Raw genomic sequence first — 18,555 nt, 5'->3', positions numbered from 1 at the left:
AAGTGCGTAAACGTAAATTCTCATTAGCTCAGATAGTGTCAAGCCTCCACTTCCACGAAGATCATCCAGTGCCCGTTGTCACTGTGTCCATATCTGAATAACAATTAAAACGTCAGACTTATTTGAGGAAAACCTCCGTTACAAAGCTCAGAAAGAGTTTACGCCGTTGTATGCGCAGCGCTTTGCGCAATGAAAGGAGAGAGGGGGAAAAAAAAAACCCTCTCGAAAATGATGGTCTCTCTAAGATTACCCTATCAGGTGCAAACCGCTGACATGTTTCCACCCACAAACAACAAAAAAGTCTCCCTGTGCCCAAATCTCCAGCCGCAGACGCACAAACACCTCCGACAGACACTAGTGCGCCATCGCCGGCTCCCCAAACTCTCTAGGGATCTGCTGCTGCGATTTGCACTCCACTTTTCAACTTTTAATGCAATTTTGGATACGTGTTGAGCAGTTTGTTAGCAGAGGGGCAGGCTTTATTTATTTTATTTTCTTAAAGAGAAAAAAAAACCCTCCCGTAGCACTTGGCGCGACAAAAATGACCCATGCAAGGTGTTTAAAGTCACCGCAAGTACGGACCGAGCTGAGGAGCCAATGATCTCTGGATTTGGTGCAAAACCAAAAGGATATTTATGTGAATCCTTTCGGCGCTTGGCACCGATTTACGGGGAGATCTTGTGAGATCTCAGGTGTCGGAGGAGACTGAGTGAGTGGAATTGAAGACAAAAAAATCTGGATAACTTCAACAAGGAAGCACCCGATGTTGCACCGTGTGACTGTGCTGTTGTGCGCTGATCGGTCCTCGCTGTGGGATTCAGCCTCCTTACCGCCGGAGCTGCGTGCGTAAAAGACGCGCAGGAGCAAAGAGAGGGATCGAGAGGGGGGCGACTTCGTCAGCCTTTCCCGGGCTCTAAATCAGTGGAAGCAGGTGTATTTCTGCAAGCCAAGATGTCCCTGTTGCCTTCGAGGTTCATTTACCTGTAAGTGTTCCGCATCTCTCGGTGCCTTGCGCGTAAAACATGCATTCTCACCAACAGAAGCCGCCAAAAGCTTCATATTTGTGCATTGCTGTCATCTCGGCAAGTTGCGTGTATTCCTGGTGTAATTGCCTGTGTGATTCACTCCCTCCTCCCTTCTCTCTCTTTCTGTGTCTCAGGTGTTTACATTTTCTGGTACTCTATTTCCAGCTACAGGTACGTGTACCCCCTTGTTTCACTTTAATTCTTGTCAGCAGTTTGACGATGATACAGGCTTGTTTTAATGCTGAACACCAGTTTCGCACGCTCTTAACTAAATTCAAATTCAGCCATAATACATTGTAAATGGAAGCTATATAACTAGAGGAAAGCCATATATATATATATATATATATATATATATATATATATATATATATATATATATATATATATATATATATATATATATATATAGTGTGTGTGTGTGTGTGTGTGTGTGTGTGTGTGTGTGTGTGTGTGTGTGTGTCCATTTGTATATGTTATAATTTTTTTTTTACTTGGGAAATGTCTTAAACTGTTTTGAATCTTATTAACTTTAACATAATCTGTTTAAGTTGTTTAAAATAGTTATACGCCGTTTTAACCATCGTGTAATCTTAAGCGTGTTTTTAAAGTCAGATATTAGCTGCCTTTGAATGGTTTTAACCACCTGGATATTTCCTAAGTTTGTCTTAATGCAGCCAACCAGTGCAATTTATTTTGGTTTTGGAGTGTTGCTTAAAATAAAATAAAAAGCAAGTTTTTCCTTTTTAATTTGATGTTGTAAACTAATGATTATTTGACTAATTGGGAAATTATCAGTGGATTAATGGGTAATGAAAACAATCATTATTTGCAACTTTAAGAAACATATCTAAAAATGTTATTGGGTTACGATGTTGTGCAATATATATATATATATATATATATATATATATATATATATATATATATATATATATATATATATATATAAATGAATAATAATGTTTTTAATGTTTTTGGGTTTCTTAGAGTTCTTTTACTGACAGAATAATGAACAATTCCTCATATTTAGAACACCAAAGTAAACAAATTAGATACTTTGGAAGGTCCACTAAGCCAAAATAAACTACCAACTTATTTTTATGTGTAAAATTTGGATGACAGTTTCAGCACTTTACAACAAGTTTACAGAATTTAATCTTGTAATGTCCTGGATTAGCAGTTATACCTTTGGTGCTTGTTTGTTTCATTTAAATAACTGACTGCACACTGGGATTCAGAAAATATGCAGACACAATTTCCTTTACTTGCTTTGGTTATGTCTTTAAAAAATGTCTGTGCCTATTTCTAATGATGTGCATGTAATTTTGACCTTTTGTCACAAATAAAACTAAGTGTGCATGTAAAGTATATGAAATACATTTTATTGTTTGCTTAATTCTGTCAGCTTTGTTGCACTCAACTTAAAAATAAACCAAAAAAACTTTTTTTTAATATAGAAACGAGCAGACACTGATGTGTGATTGTTCCATTAGAACTGACATTGTGTCGACTGATCATCCGTCACGTTACAGAGGACGGAATTGTAAAGTAATCACATATATGACGAGTACTGCTGAATGATGTTTCATTTTTTTAAGGGGGGGGGGGGGGTGTTATTTTAGTGTTCAGTTTCCATGTTTTTTGTAAATCACTCAAACTTTATTTAGCACCTTTCATACAAGTCAATGCAAGTGTTGCACAAGCAGCTGACAAATACAGTACACAAAGAAACTGTAAATTAAGCTTTTAAAAAGTGTGATTTTATTACTCCATACATCTGACAGCAAAAACGTAATCAAATGAGTTTAAACAAATAAAATAAATAAAAATGTTTAATATTTGATAAAGAATTAAAAAAGTCAAAACTTATACATTATTAAAAAAAAATCAATAAACTGAGAAAGGGAGCAGAATAACACAAAATAAGATTAAAAATACTTTTTTGTTTTTTGGAAAAAAAAAACAACAACAGAAAACTAAATGGTGGCAACACAAGATTACAAACATTATTTTTAGATCTTGAAGAAGGTTATTCCAGTGGCTCAGAGCTAAAAATTTTTTCTTTGGTCTCAAACTTAAATTACTAGAGGTCCTTACTTCCCTTTCAAGGCCACAACAACAGTCAAATAATAATGATAATACTTAAGTTTAATGTTTCTATATTTAGTGTTTTAGGTATATTTTGATTTAATTTTTCTTTGTACTTGCTGTTGTTGCACTTTTGAAGGTCAGTCTGAAGAATAGATTTGGAGACTGGATATGAACATCACTAACTCAGTCCTGGTCAGAATTACTGGCAGCACTATATTTTTTAGTACTGAGTTTAAAATATGTTCAGAAATAAATGCAAACGAAGAAATTTTGTATAATCACAATATTAAAAAAATGCCAGAAGTTACCGAACAGCAATAAAATCCTTTCATATCTAGTACTACTAATAGTAGCAGTAATAATAATAATAATAATAATATAAAATGTACATGTGACAGTTATTGGCACTCGTTACATTTAAGGTAATCTTTACAGCCAGTACTTATTTAATTAATTAATTTTTTATTGTTAGACAACTAGGGATGTATAGATGAACATGTCTTGAACTTCATTTAGTCTTTAAGAAATACAAACAGTATGGCAAATGTACGCGGAATAGGCATTTATCAAAAACTAAGTGATTGTGCTGGAAGGAGACTTGTGAGGGAAGCCACCAAGACACCCATGACGACTCTGAAGGAGTTCTAGTCATCTGTGGATGTGACTGGTGAAACTGGTGCACTTTTTGTCTGCTATATCAGGTTCATGGTGGAACAGAGAAGGAATTTCTTAAAATGAAAATGTAAAATTTCAGCTGTAGTTTGACGGAGAGTCAAGCCTTGATTTGAACTGTTTTATTGTCAGAAAATTCTTCTTGGTTCCACTCAAACATGTCGCTCTGCAAACTGGTGATGCAACAGAGATAAGTTGCACAGTTTTTCCAGTCATATCAACTGCTCCATCCTAGATCTGGCTTTAAAAAATTATGATTTACAGTAAATTTTTCAAAAGGTAGCAGTATTTATTTTCATGCATGCATAATTACATTGTATGTAAGTGTAAAATGTTTAGTTTGTTTTTAAAATTTCGCTATATGAAAGTGTTTTGTTGTTACTCAGCAACTTTGGACATTTTATTAAATATTCTTGTACAAAACTGGATTGTTTGCATTCACAGATAAACATATTTTAAATGCTGTACTTAGTATCAACAAGTCTGACCAGGACTAAATTGTCTAATTAAACCACAACATTTTTGCTGTCTGCATTTGAAATTGTGGTCATTTTGTTTGCTTGTATTTTTCAGAGTGTTTATATTTTGCAGTCATACTTCTGTATTTGATTTTTGTAAAACTTGACCTCCATAATGAGAGGGAAAAAAATCAGTGTATTCTCCTATTATTAAAAATTGGAATATTTAAAGTATCTTCCCGTTTATCTGACTCTACCACAAAAATGTAATGGTGTCATCTTCAGGTCAAGATCAATTTTTTGAATTTTTGTAAATATTTTTAAACTTATTTTGGAGAAATCATCTGAAAAAATCTAACAAAACAACAGAAGAATTCTAAACCTTACCTTCTTTGTGAATATGATGATGTGTATGTGTATGCGTGTGTGTGCTACAATCACGTATGTGCACGCCTTGGTTGTCACTGACATACAATACTCAACCCCCCATCTATAAAATCCTGCAGCTGCACCTGTAAAAGAGAAAACAGCTGCTGTGAGCTCCTCTGTCAAATATCAGTCATAAATAGCTGATATATCTCCATTTTATTTAGTTCAGGAAGAGTCTGTGGGTTCTCCTCTCTACTCAAAAACCTACATCTCTTGTGGCGTTTTAGACAGACATGGTGGAAGATGTTCATGCGCCAATTGTGAGCTACTTTAACAATCTTGAGCACACAGCAAGCTTTGTAGCCTGTGGGGCGGGGCTTTAAGAGCTTTGAATTAACGTGTAAATAAAAAAAAATGCAGGAATGGGCCTTTAATATCTTTAATGGCTCATTGTGAATTGTAGTAATGGCGCTTATACGTGTCACGCTGTGGCTCCAAAAAAGCAGCCACGTTTGAACTTTGAATGACAGGCTGTATCTTAAACGTACACGAGGAGGAAGACGAAGGACGAACGGCGGCAGACTTTTGAAGTTTCAACCATATCCGTTTTCATCCTGTGTCTTTGAAGAAAGGAGACAGCTTGATAAAACAAAATGTTGTCGCTCACGCTGGCCTCAGCCATGTGCTTAGGCTTGTCTTCCTCCTGACACGACAAAGCCACCTTTGTGTTTATTTAGCGATGTGGAGATTTGGGATAAATCCCTCAGCAGCTCACTTTTGTTCGATGTGTCTGTATTCTTATTTGTGAGATTTGAGGTTAACAACAGGCGATGCCATTTGACTCTAGAAAGGGATGTGAGTTTTTCAGCACAGTTGTGTCCAAATTATACCTTCAAGCTTAAACTTTTAACATTTTTGCTAATTCTTTGATGTTTTATTCCATGACTTGGAATGGTGTTGCTATGATGTTTAAACGGTGTTTGTTAGAGTTCAGTTTTCAGTCCAAAAACCAAAACCAGCTTTAATAATTTTGTATAACAAATATGAAGAAAACTGAAAACAAATATAAAAAATATGATCACTGTGACATCATAAAGTAGACTAATATTATAGCCTGAATTCTAAAGCATGTGCAGAGGTTTTGTGATGTCACATAGCTTTAAAAACAACAAAAACAAAGGATTTAGAAACTGATCCAAACTGATCAAATTTCACAGAAAGTTAAATAAAAGTCTTTTTCATTGTGACAGTTTGATATTGATCACTCTGTCACCATTTGATCATTTGATCTGTCCTTGTAAGTAAGTCCTATAGAAGTCGCAAGGCTTGCTGGTGCCGCTGCTTATTCTCGGATTCTATAGCGTGAAGCTGACTCTTAAACGTTTCCCCGATTAGTCGATTGATCCATTAAGTGATGACTGCAAAATGATCAACAACCAGTTAGAGAGACATTTGCTTCTCAAATGTGAGGATTTTATAAATTTCTTATATCGTACTTCAGATTACCTTGTGTTTTTGACTTTTGGTGGGACATAATCTTTGGAATTGTGATGGGATATTAAAAGGTACTACAAACAGTTTATTGGACCAGTTACAGTGACTGTATAGTTTAATTAAAAACAAAAAAAGCCCACTGCCAATCACAGTTTTCCCAATCAATACACCTTGTTGAATGTTAAAAGTGCAGTTTGCTGTTCTTTGAAAACTCAAGGTTTTCAAAAATTATCCCATTTAAACACATCTTTTAACAGACCTGCTTAAACGGTTCCAAAACATTTTGATTACATTTGTGATAAAGCCTGTTTAAAAACCCCTTTAAATCACTCTATCCTGTGCGTAGAATGCCTTAAATCCAGATTATCTACAGTTCAAACAGATTAACTTCCAGTATCACCTATTTACATGACTGATTTAAATCCACTTTAAAATAACAATCTGGTCATATTTTATATTTGAATTGTAAAAACAAAAAACAAAAAAAAAAAAGAGAAAACCTTTTTGCATTTTGTCCTAAAATGAAAAATGGGGTTACTGTGTCAGAGAAACAAAACAGACACAAATCTGATCTGGATTAAACAAAACAATGGCTCATGTCCTCATCACCAGCCATGTACACAGAAGATTTTTGCAATATTACGCAGGTGGAAAAATTGAGGGCTGGTGATTTCTGTGATGTGTAAGTCGAAAGATAAGGAGGGGTCAAAAATAACAGCAGGGATTTCTAGCTGTGGCATTCTGGGAGATAAAGCAAGTGTCAAGTGATGGTGTGTGACAAGCTGTGGACAGGTTTGGTCCTACACTCTGTGCACGCTGCACTTCTTATGAGTCTGCAGCAATAATTCATCAATATTTATCTTCGTATCGCCTTAAAGGAGACATGATGCTTTTGTAAAATTAAATAAATATATTGCTATTGTAATGTATTAGGTTATAACTATATCTTTGTTGTAAAAAAAAAATCCATGTCAGACAACTATTTGTGCTGTGCACGTGTGAAACAGACAGCAGAGCACTTCACAGCGACACCTCTGTTCTTCACCTTCCACACCCACATTTTGTTTGACCATTTAGGGGCTCGAACATACAACTCACCACTCACAAGGCCACTTCTCCAACATTTTAGACCAGCGCATCCAATACAAAGTGAATGAAGGTGTGGAAAATAAAAGTCAGCTGCCTTGGAATCAAGCAAGCAAACCATCAACAAGAAACATTCATTCATTCACTGATTTTCTGTACCCACTACTCCAATCAAGGTCACGCTGGAAATGATGCCAGTCTGTCGCAGTTTGGTACTGGATTGATAATTAAAAAAAAGCAGAAGGGCATAAAGTAGAGCTCATGCATCTTTGATAATAACTGCTGATCTTTGATCTTGGTAGTTGAACATTAAACCTCTTTGATCCTGCGAATTGGTTTACCTTTGATCACCATTACTGAAATGGGATCAAGATTACTATCTTTGATCCTGATAGAAAAATGTTGATCCTAATTGATGGCTGTTGATCCTCTGCCCTGATCATGAGTGTTGGCCTTTGATCCAATTTACTCATCTTTGATCCTGTTTACTAATCTTTGATCCAGATTGCAGAGCTCTTACTCCTATTGCTGACGTTTGACCATATTCTGTAATATTTGATGATGTTCCTGACTTTTGCTTGTAACTGGTCCTTGTCCCTGATTGTGATCATTGAAACTCGTTGCTGTTCTTTGATTCTGATCAGTGAACACTGATACTCAATGCTTACCTTTCATTCTGATTGTTGACATTTAATCCTTTTATTTACTAGTGATATTAATCTCAGACCATTAATCCCTAATCACAGAACTTGGATCTTGATCTTTGAAAGTAACTGGTGGCCCTTGAACATGACAACTGACTTTGATTCTAACTGATGAGCTTTGATCCACATGACTGATCTTTGATCCTGATCATTAACATAAAATGCTCACTTTTGATGCAGACTGGTGGACTTTAGTCCTTTTTCCTGGCCATTATTAGTAGTCACTGGCTCTAGTTCCCTAATCACACATCTTTAATCCCCATAATGGAACTTTGATGCTGATGTCTCTAACTTCTAATGTTAATGAAAGTAGAAAAAAATGTTATCCTGGATTCTCCTCTTGTTCTGACTTGGATGGATTCTTCCTTCATCCATGCCCTACCTGTCCAATCAAGATTCATTAAAATGGTTTTATTTGTTTTTGCTTAATGCTGCTAACAAACAAATAAAATTATATGTCTAGGTTAACTTGAAATTCAAAGCTTATTGTTTTGAAGTAAAATGATCTTGGTTCATTTGAGTTAAATAAATTAAAATGAGCAATGGCTTAAAAAACACTGCACAAGGAAAAAATCTGATGATCTTTTAGGTTTTGAACAACCAACTCTACCAACTAAGACACTGATATTTCTGTTCCAAATTACATTTCATATATATTATCCGGATTTATGTAAAGAATGTACACTGTTTTTCAAGGATCGTGTAGATGGTACAATATGTTGTTCTGACACTGTAAAGTGGGATTGATGGCAAAGTATTCCTGTATGACACAATATGCTGTAGGGCCAATAAACCCCAATGTGTTCAAATCCCAACCCCATTAAGGAACAGCATGCTTTGTGTTTGAATCTGTGAGTTTGCCGTGAGTGATATTTGAATATTGTTGTTTTCTACATTAATTCAATAACTTTAATACTATAATTTGAAACATCTGAAAATATGTGAAAATTTACTCACTTTTTCTAATGTATGTACATTCAAAAGATATTTCAATTTTCAATTTATTTTAATTTATATAGCTCCAAATCACAACAAAGTTGCCTCAAGGCACTTCACACAAGTAAGATCTGACCTTACTAACCTTACCAACACCCAGAGCAACAGTGGTAAGGAAAAACTCCCTCTGAGGAAGAAACCTCAAGCAGACTAGACTCAAAGGGGTGATCCTCTGCTTGGGCCATGCTACAGACACAAATTACAAAACAAATGTACAGGAAATGTTGCCGGTGCACAGGACAGGAGGGTTTCCGGTGTCGCAGACCGAATGGTCCCCCTAAAAAAAAAAAAAAATCGGTTCCCCCTGATGATGCGGTTCACGGATTAACACCTTGTTTCTGCTTCAAACTGCACACCAGTCATGATCTATCTCAACGACAGATATCTGAAGCTTCCGTACAACAATCATTTCCACATAAATTCAGTATTATTTCATCATAAAAGGCGGCGAAAGCAAACAGAGCACCGCGGCTAAACGAGCTGCTAGCTGATGCGCTCACTGCACGTCAGACATTTCAAAGCATCATGAAATTTTGCCTAATTTCTGCTTAAAACTGACTTTAGAATGATTTAAGAGGTTTTACCTTTATCATCTGATGGTTCATAATCACATTAATCCATTTGATTGCTTTGGGTGAAGCGACTCCGTCTCAGACGTGCTGCTGTGGTCCAAAATGATGCATGCACAGATGCAAAAAGGTGGACCGATTTTTAGGGGCAGACCGTTCAGGCGGTGACACCGGAACAGATACCACACCCATCTTTGGGTGGAGCCGTACCTCGAATTGAGAGAAAAGAAAGAAAAAAAAAAAAAACAGAATCAGGCATCAGAAAGCCAACAAATACAGTGTAATTTGTCAGCATTAAGCAACAAGAAAAACAGAAGAAATACTAAGGTGATCGCCGGCCACGAGCCCTAAGCTTCACTAAAAGACCCAGAATTTAGATAAAGTTGAGGCTGCTGCATGCCCCGTTTCTTAAAAAAATGAATTTAAAAGGGTTAAAAGCATAGTAACACACTATGCCAGTATGCTAGCCATACGAAAGGGAAAATAAGTGTGTCTTAAGTCTGGCCTTGAAGGTCTCTACAGAATCTGACTGTTTTATTGACGCAGGGAGATCATTCCACAGAACAGGGGCACAATAAGAGAGAGAAATGTAAAACTAATTAGGTTACACATACAGTATTAGACGTAAGATAAAGACCAACTGAGGCAATCAGTTGGCTTGTTTTATTTACTTATTCTTTCAAGTGTATGACAGAGCCGGTAGCTGAGTGGAGAAGGAGCTGGCCTGCCAGGTTTAGACCTGAGTTCGAATCCCATTCATTCTACCTGTCTGTGTCTTTAGATAAGACACGTAATCTGCATTGTCTCAGTCCACCCAGCTGTACATGGGTACCAGGGAAGTAACTCATGCCTGATTGGCATCCTGTCCACGGGGAAGTCCGACTCTCATCCTCTTCACACTGTGGAGTCCGGAGATAAGCATCAGCACCAAAGGGCCTCAGGGCTTATAGAGGACTTACTTTGAGTTTCGTGAATGTATTCTGGTTTCCAGTGTGCCTCCGTAGAGGAGATAATAGATCGCATATAAGGACATAATTGTGTAGCTAGGACCTGGGGCCAAAGTCTGTCCCAGACTGCATTTTCACAAACAGTACATCACTCTGACATCATAAACAACAACCTTTGTTGAGGCATTTGTTGTGCATGCATTCATTAAAGCCCATAGTTAGGAGCTGTTTGCTCAGAGCATCTCAGATCATCAGCACAATGAGCCCGTGAAGTCCTGCTGTCAAGACCCAGATCATGTATTAGCCTTCAGCAAGTTCAGGTCAAAATCATGGGTCGTCTGACCCTTGTCCCTTTTGTTTAGATTGCCCACAACACAGTTTTGACTTGCATCTCTATCTTAAAGAGGTATTGGGGTAGTAAAGTTCTTGCAGAGGATCTGGACCTGGAACCCGTTTAGAAGGAGAAGTGTGTTGGAAACCTGGAGGGGATTTGTGTTCAGATCCTCATAAGTCATTTGTTTTTCTCTGACTTGAAGGAGCTTGTTTTGCTGTGGCCATAATTTCCCATCATACATGCTATGTGTCATGAATTTGTTGAGGTTAGAATAACAAAGACTCAGGGTATGTAATGTGTATATAATTAGCCACCTGAGAGCAGCCACATAAAAAGCCATTACTGTGCAATTACCACAGTGTACAGCTGGGGAAATGGGATCTTGGCGTGAACTAAGATTCCAGGACTTCTGAAAGTATACGTTTCCTCTTGTCAGGTGACATGGTTGCTTTGGGACATGCAGCAATTTTCTTCCATTTTTATGTCAAGTCTAAGGTGTCGCATAAACACCAGAGTGACTTTTGAAAGGCAGATTTGTACAATTTATATATATAAAAAAAGAAATCCTGCAGCGATGGCGTTTTTGTGGTACGAGGTGCCTTTTGCCATCTCAGTCACGTCTTATTTATGGACCCTAGTTCACCTGTAGGCAGATATTTGTTTGACAGTCGTGCAACAGGTCTGGTTGCTTCAGGTATATACAGTAGTGTTCAGAATAATAGCAGTGCTATGTGACTAAAAAGATGAATCCAGGTTTTGAGTATATTTCTTATTGTTACATGGGAAACAAGGTCCCAGTAGATTCAGTAGATTCTCACAAATCCAACAAGACCAAGCATTCATGATATGCACACTCTTAAGGCTATGAAATTGGGCTATTAGTAAAAAAAGTAGAAAAGGGGGTGTTCACAATAATAGTAGTGTGGCATTCAGTCAGTGAGTTTGTCAATTTTGTGGAACAAACAGGTGTGAATCAGGTGTCCCCTATGTAAGGATGAAGCCAGCACCTGTTGAACATGCTTTTCTCTTTGAAAGCCTGAGGAAAATGGGACATTCAAGACATTGTTCAGAAGAACAGCGTAGTTTGATTAAGAAGTTGATTGGAGAGGGGAAAACTTATACGCAGGTGCAAAAAATTATAGGCTGTTCATGTACAATGATCTCCAATGCTTTAAAGTGGAAAAAAAAAAGAAAAAAGAGAGATATGTGGAAGAAAACGGAAAACAACCATCAAAATGGATAGAAGAATAACCAGAATGGCAAAGGCTCACCCATTGATCAGCTCCAGGATGATCAAAGACAGTCTGGAGTTACCTGTAAGTGCTGTGACAGTTAGAAGACGCCTGTGTGAAGCTAATTTATTTGCAAGAATTCCCCACAAAGTCCCTCTGTTAAATAAAAGACATGTGCAGAAGAGGTTACAATTTGCCAAAGAACACATCAACTGGCCTAAAGAGAAATGGAGGAATATTTTGTGGACTGATGAGAGTAAAATTGTTCTTTTTGGGTCCAAGGGCCGCAGACAGTTTGTGAGACGACCCCCAAACTCTGAATTCAAGCCACAGTTCACAGTGAAGACAGTGAAGCATGGTGGTGCAAGCATCATGATATGGGCATGTTTCTCCTACTATGGTGTTGGGCCTATATATCACATACCAGGTATCATGGATCAGTTTGGATATGTCAAAATACTTGAAGAGGTCATGTTGCCTTATGCTGAAGAGGACATGCCCTTGAAATGGGTGTTTCAACAAGACAATGACCCCAAGCACACTAGTAAATGGGCAAAATCCTGCTTCCAAACCAACAAAATTAATGCCTCGCAGATGTGAAGAAATCATGAAAAACTGTGGTTATACAACTAAATACTAGTTTAGTGATTCACAGGATTGCTAAAAAAGCAGTTTGAACATAATAGTTCTAAGTTTGTAGCATCAACAGCAGATGCTACTATTATTGTGAACACCCCCTTTTCTACTTTTTTTTTACTAATAGCCCAATTTCATAGCCTTAAGAGTGTGCATATCATGAATGCTTGGTCTTGTTGGATTTGTGAGACTCTACTGAATCTACTGGTACCTTGTTTCCCATGTAACAATAAGAAATGTACTCAAAACCTGGATTAATCTTTTTAGTCACATAGCACTACTATTATTCTGAACACTACTGTACTTGTTAACGGATCGTAGCAATGGAATCCAGGGCCGTCATTTATCAACAGTTTGCACACAGATTTGTGTGCACAAGCATTTCTATGTGTAGCAGCTGAACTCTTTTTTGTCTGCGTTGTGTTTCTGTTGTGAGTCCTCCCCTTCGCTCCCTCAGGACACAAACTCACAGTCTCGGTATGAGAGATGGACGGTCTGACCAGTTGCTTAAAAACCCGGACTCTAGCCGGTATGGGCAGAGTATCCTTTACCTATTGGGGGAGTGAGGCCAATTGTCTACTATTGCACAGTGACTCCTGCTGGCCTCCGTCACATATGCAAAGTGCAGAATTTATCAACTTATACTTCTCCATGTTATGTGGAGTTGCATCAGGAAGCATCCAGCTCTTCCTGATGACTGTAGTGCAGTGGTAAAGTTCCCGTCTGGTAAACTGAGCTTTGGGGAGGTGATGGTCTAGTGGTTAACCGTTGGACTTTAGACCAGACGATCTTTAGTTCAAAACCAAGCCCCACTAGAAAATCACTAAGGGCGCTTGGGCAAGGTCCTTAATCCCCAGTTGCTCCTGCTGTGTACTGAATGTCTTGCATAGCAGCACCCTGACATTGGTGTGTGAGTGTGTCTGTGTGAATGCGAGGCATCATTGTAAAGTGCTTTGAGCTTCTGATACAGATGGAAACGCGCTATATAAATGCAGTCCATTTACCATTTTACCATTTAACTGCACATCAATATGCAGTTCCATATTGGTGCTGCTGTGGTGACACCAAAGTAAAAAGGCAGAAGCCAAAAGGACTTACTATACTTAGGAATGTGTGTAAATATGTGCACAGCTCTAAACAAAGATTGCTATCAAACTGTGCAACTGTATCCACATACATTATTTTCTCAAATTAATAACTACACAGTTATTGATGTCTAGATAGAAATAGACATGTATCCCTATTGAGGTCAAAACCTATTAAAAAAACACCCATTTGAATGAAACAGCAGCTTATAACCTCAGCAACAAGCACCTTGATTTCTGCCTGCTACAACAAAGCTTTAATCAGTTTCCCCAGCTACATTTTTACATTAAAAATGGGCCTGTGTTATTTTCACTGCTTACCTTTAATTAGGAGAGATTCTGTCTTAATATAGACACCAGCATGTTAACATTACAGGAGCACAGAGGATTCGGAGACAACTATAACAATAAATAATTATCTACATATTCTGTTAACAATGTTTTTTTTTGTGGTGAACTTGTTAAACATTATTAAAAATTATGTCCAAAAGAGAATGTGATGTCAAAATATAAAACAAAACAACAAAACTTGACACCAAGAGTGAATAATTGTTACAAATGGTTGGGTTCTAAACTCTGTTTGTCACCACCTAGTGTTGTTGGCACTGGCTGCATTTATTTTTGTCATCTCCATGTCCATTTCACAGAATTTTCTTTGCTTCACTCTTTTTGCCATTATTCAAGTGAGGGATACAAGCAACATGTGGGTTTTAAATGGATGTTTTGTTACTATATATGGTGAATTGTGGGCATTTGTGAATGCAAATGACCATGAATGTGCACAATAGTGTGTGATTTATCAATAGCTGATGTGCATATGACCGACATGCTTCTTTTTTTATACACTCTAAAAAAGGAACTGCTGTCTCAACAAGAAAAAGTCATGTAACAAATGCAATTGTTACATCAAGTTTGATAAATGAGCACCAATGTCACTCAGTCCCACCCTAGGGGGCTGCCGCCTCAATACCAAATGGTTGAACTAAAGTTTCTGCTAAGCGACTTAATTTACATTGTCCTGTGGTGTATTTAGTAGCTTATAAATGTAATACATTTTAAAAATGTGCAGGTTTAAAATAAACAAACTCTAAAATGGCACAAGTGCAATTTCCAGGTTGTTATTTTAGTTGTTTAGCCCCTGAAGGAATATTTCTTGACACGAGGCCCGTAAAAGCAGCAGCATACATTACTATCAACACCTGTACCATGATTCTCCCTCTCATTGCCAACCTCTCTCTCTCTTTTCTCTGTCTCACACCTCCTTGCAGGAGTCACAGCAGAGCAATGCTGATTTCAGGATTTACATCGAGAACCACACGAGGAACCCGGATGACCTGAGCCGAAAGCAGGTCCGGATTTACCAGCTGTACAGCAGAACCACGGGCAAACATGTCCAGATTTTGGGCAAGAAAATCAATGCCAACGGCGATGATGGGGGCAAGTATGGTATGGGAGAATTCCTGTGCATTTCAGCAGACACGTTAGATATTGACTTTCCCCTCAAATTAGCCAAATTTTGATGTTGATTGACCTCGATTCTCTGTATGAATTTGCCATTTTACTTTCATTATTAATCACTTCGTGCTGCTTTCACTGGAGGTTAGCATTATTTTGCATGGATGCTAATGCTCAACTAGAAGCACTCAGAGAGTGCAAACCTTCGCCAAGGCCATGGGGTCACTGACGCCATAACATCTACACGCCGTGGAATCATTGAACCTAAAAAAGTGTAACAATGATGTTTTTTCAGTAGTAAAAAAGTTTCATCTGCTGTGACTGGATAGCATGTATCCTTAGCGCTTGGCATTACAGTTTATTGCAACTTGCACCTTTCCCAGAAGCTACTGTCATCTGAGCACTGACATTGATATTGCATGTGCTTATAGACAAAAACAAATAAGAGACAAAATTCAATGTATTATTCAACTAAACCACAAATATATGAATTTTTTTTAACATTTATGAAACACTTCCCTAAACAAGGCCATAGGGTCACTGACCCTAAAGAGATTCCCTCCTTGGCACAGTGATCTATTCAACAGTTCAGTGTTGCAACCAAAACTATGATACATACACTTTTCTTTCCTTTATATTTGACATCCTTGACCATGAAAACATACCACTAGAACTTGGAATCACTTTTATGTCTTTATTAGTTCAAAAGTTATTGTATAAAAACGATTTTTCGGTAATGGCGGTTTTCTTCTGGATCTAGCTCCATAACATTTGAAGCTACATCAAATCTGATGACACCTTACTGAATCAGTACAGCTTCAGCTACAATTTGGTTAGTTGTGCATCTCTAGCTTCATTTGTCACCTCACACAGACACATTTTCTATTTTCCCTATATTTTTGCATATTCTGGATCACCTGATCCGGAATCCGGATCCGATCATCACCAAACTTTGTTGTGTGATAGAACATTTGACTATGTTACACCCAAATTTTTTTTCAAGCCTTTGTGCCTTGTTTTTGTGGAGTTAGAAACTAGAATGTCAAAATTCCCCCTATCCCACAATGGTGAAGAATCCTTTAAAAAATTCCTGGATCCGGAACATGATCCAGATCACCACTAAAATGTAATCACTTGTTCCTCTTGTCATTTTCAACCACTCCACAAAATTTCATCAAAATCCGTTCAAAACTTTTTGAGTTATCCTGCTGACAAACAGACAGACAGACAAACAAACAAACGCGACTGAAAACATAACCTCCTTGGCGGAGGTAACTAAACAGCAAATATACAAATTTTTTAACATTTATGAAACACTTCTCTAAACCCTAAAGAGATTCCCTCCTTGGCACAGTGATCTATTCAACAGTTCAGTGTTGCAACCAAAACTATGATACATACACTTTTCTTTCCTTTATATTTGACATCCTTGACCATGAAAACATACCACTAGAACTTGGAATCACTTTTATGTCTTTATTAGTTCATAAGTTATTGTATAAAAATGATTTTTCAGTAATGGCGGTTTTCTTCTGGATCTAGCTCCATAACATTTGAAGCTACATCAAATCTGATGACACCTTACTGAATCAGTACAGATTCAGCTACAATTTGATTAGTTGTGCATCTCTAGCTTCATTTGTCACCTCACACTGACACATTTTCTATTTTCCCTATATTTTTGCATATTCTGGATCTCCAGATCCGGAATCCGGATCCGATCATCATCAAACTTTGTTGTTTGATAGAACATTTGACTATGTTACACCTTAATTTTTTTCAAGCCTTTCTGCCTTGTTTTTGTGGAGTTAGAAAGTAGAATGTCAAAATTCCCCCTATCCCGCAGTGGTGAAGAATCCTTTAAAAAATTCCTGGATCCAGATCGTGATCCGGATCACCATTAAAATTTAATCACTTGTTCCTCTTGTCATTTCCAACCACTCCACAAAATTTCATCAAAATCCGTTCAAACCTTTTTGAGTTATCCTTCTGACAAACAGACAAACAAACAAACGCGACCGAAAACATAACCTCCTTGGCGGAGGTAATAAGGGCTTCCTGAAAGTAACAAGATAACAAACGGCAGGTCAATAATGTCATTATTGGCCTACTATTTTGGCATGCTGTATAAGTTGTTTATTCTTTAAAGACAGTGGTATTCACACTTTCTGACTGCTTGACAGAAACCAGGTTCCATTGACTTGTTTCAGTAAAATGTATGTCACAGGAACACTCCTGTATCGCCAAGTTAGCTTGCTAACATTTCAGTAAGATGAATTGCAAATCACCTCGGCGGTATTATCTGGTTACAGTAACAGAGTGTTTAGGTTTAAAACAGTGTTTATTTATTGTTAACTTTTACAAAAATCAGAGGGAACTAGAAGCACTTGGAAAGTGCAAACCTTTGCCAAGGCCATAGGGTCACTGACGTCACATGGAATACCCTTTGGCAAAGAGACTTATTCCACGTCGTTTCACGCATCTACTGTCATGGTTCAGATTCAGTAGTTAAACATCTTCAGCAAATGTATTTATAAAGAGAAACTGCATGAACTACACAAGTTTTTTTTTTTTTAATTTTTGTAATAAGTTTATTCAATGAGGAGAAACAAATGCTAAATTATTGTTGTGTTGTAACTTAATTTTTGTTCAGCCTTTGTGACCCGTCTTCATGAAGTTAGATGCAAAAATGTTGAAATTGGCCAGATCCTGCAATGATAAAGAATTCTTTAAAAAAATACTGGATCCGGATCGTGTTCCGGATCGTTACCAAAATTTAATGACTTCTAAGTTAGTCCAAGATAAAAATGTTAAAAATTTCATTGAAACTCATTGAGGATTTTTTGAGTAATCCTGCTAACAAACTAACCAACCAACCAACAAGCAAACGGACGCGACTGAAAACATAACCTCCTTGGCGGAGGTAAAAATGCCAAACATTACATTTAGATTTATATGAAAGTACAGTTTTCTGGGATGATAAGCCATCTTGAATTTATTTATTTATTTTCCTGAGCAACCAACCAATGTACAGTACCAGTCAAAAGTATGGTCATACTTTCCTATTCAACTGAATGGGAAATTGGGTCCAAGCTTTTGTCTTGGCAGTTCATGAGACTGGGTTACGAAAAATACATAAATCTATTCATGGTTTTAGAGTATCCCAGAATCCTTTGCATGCTGGGGAGGGAGGCTTGATAATGGCTCAGCTTAATGCTAACTTTAACATTGAAAATTCCATAGACATGCTATGCTAACTTTAACATTGAAAATTCCATAGACATGCTAACGCGTTAGCATCGGTCTCGTTTTTAAGTTATGAAATACATCTTGCAACTGTTTCAGAAGACCATAACAGGTCGGTTTAACATAAAAAAGGTAAATATTACTCACAGACAT

At 37.4% G+C, this 18,555-nt stretch overlaps 1 protein-coding gene across 1 annotated transcript in view; it reads left to right on the top strand.

Moving 5' to 3' along the window:
- The first annotated feature begins 337 nt into the window (after nt 1–337).
- fgf24 (fibroblast growth factor 24) overlaps nt 338–18,555 on the top strand; it is a 32,150-nt gene continuing 13,932 nt past the window's right edge. The window contains exons 1-3 of the mRNA XM_034182157.1: nt 338–983; nt 1,160–1,196; nt 14,970–15,147. Coding sequence (XP_034038048.1) covers nt 952–983; nt 1,160–1,196; nt 14,970–15,147 — 247 coding nt within the window. The 5' untranslated portion in view covers nt 338–951. The remainder of the gene's footprint in view (nt 984–1,159; nt 1,197–14,969; nt 15,148–18,555) is intronic.

Source organism: Thalassophryne amazonica, chromosome 11 (genome assembly GCF_902500255.1).
Source record: "Thalassophryne amazonica chromosome 11, fThaAma1.1, whole genome shotgun sequence".
Classification (NCBI taxonomy): domain Eukaryota; kingdom Metazoa; phylum Chordata; class Actinopteri; order Batrachoidiformes; family Batrachoididae; genus Thalassophryne; species Thalassophryne amazonica.
This window is presented reverse-complemented; position numbering and strand designations above follow the sequence as displayed.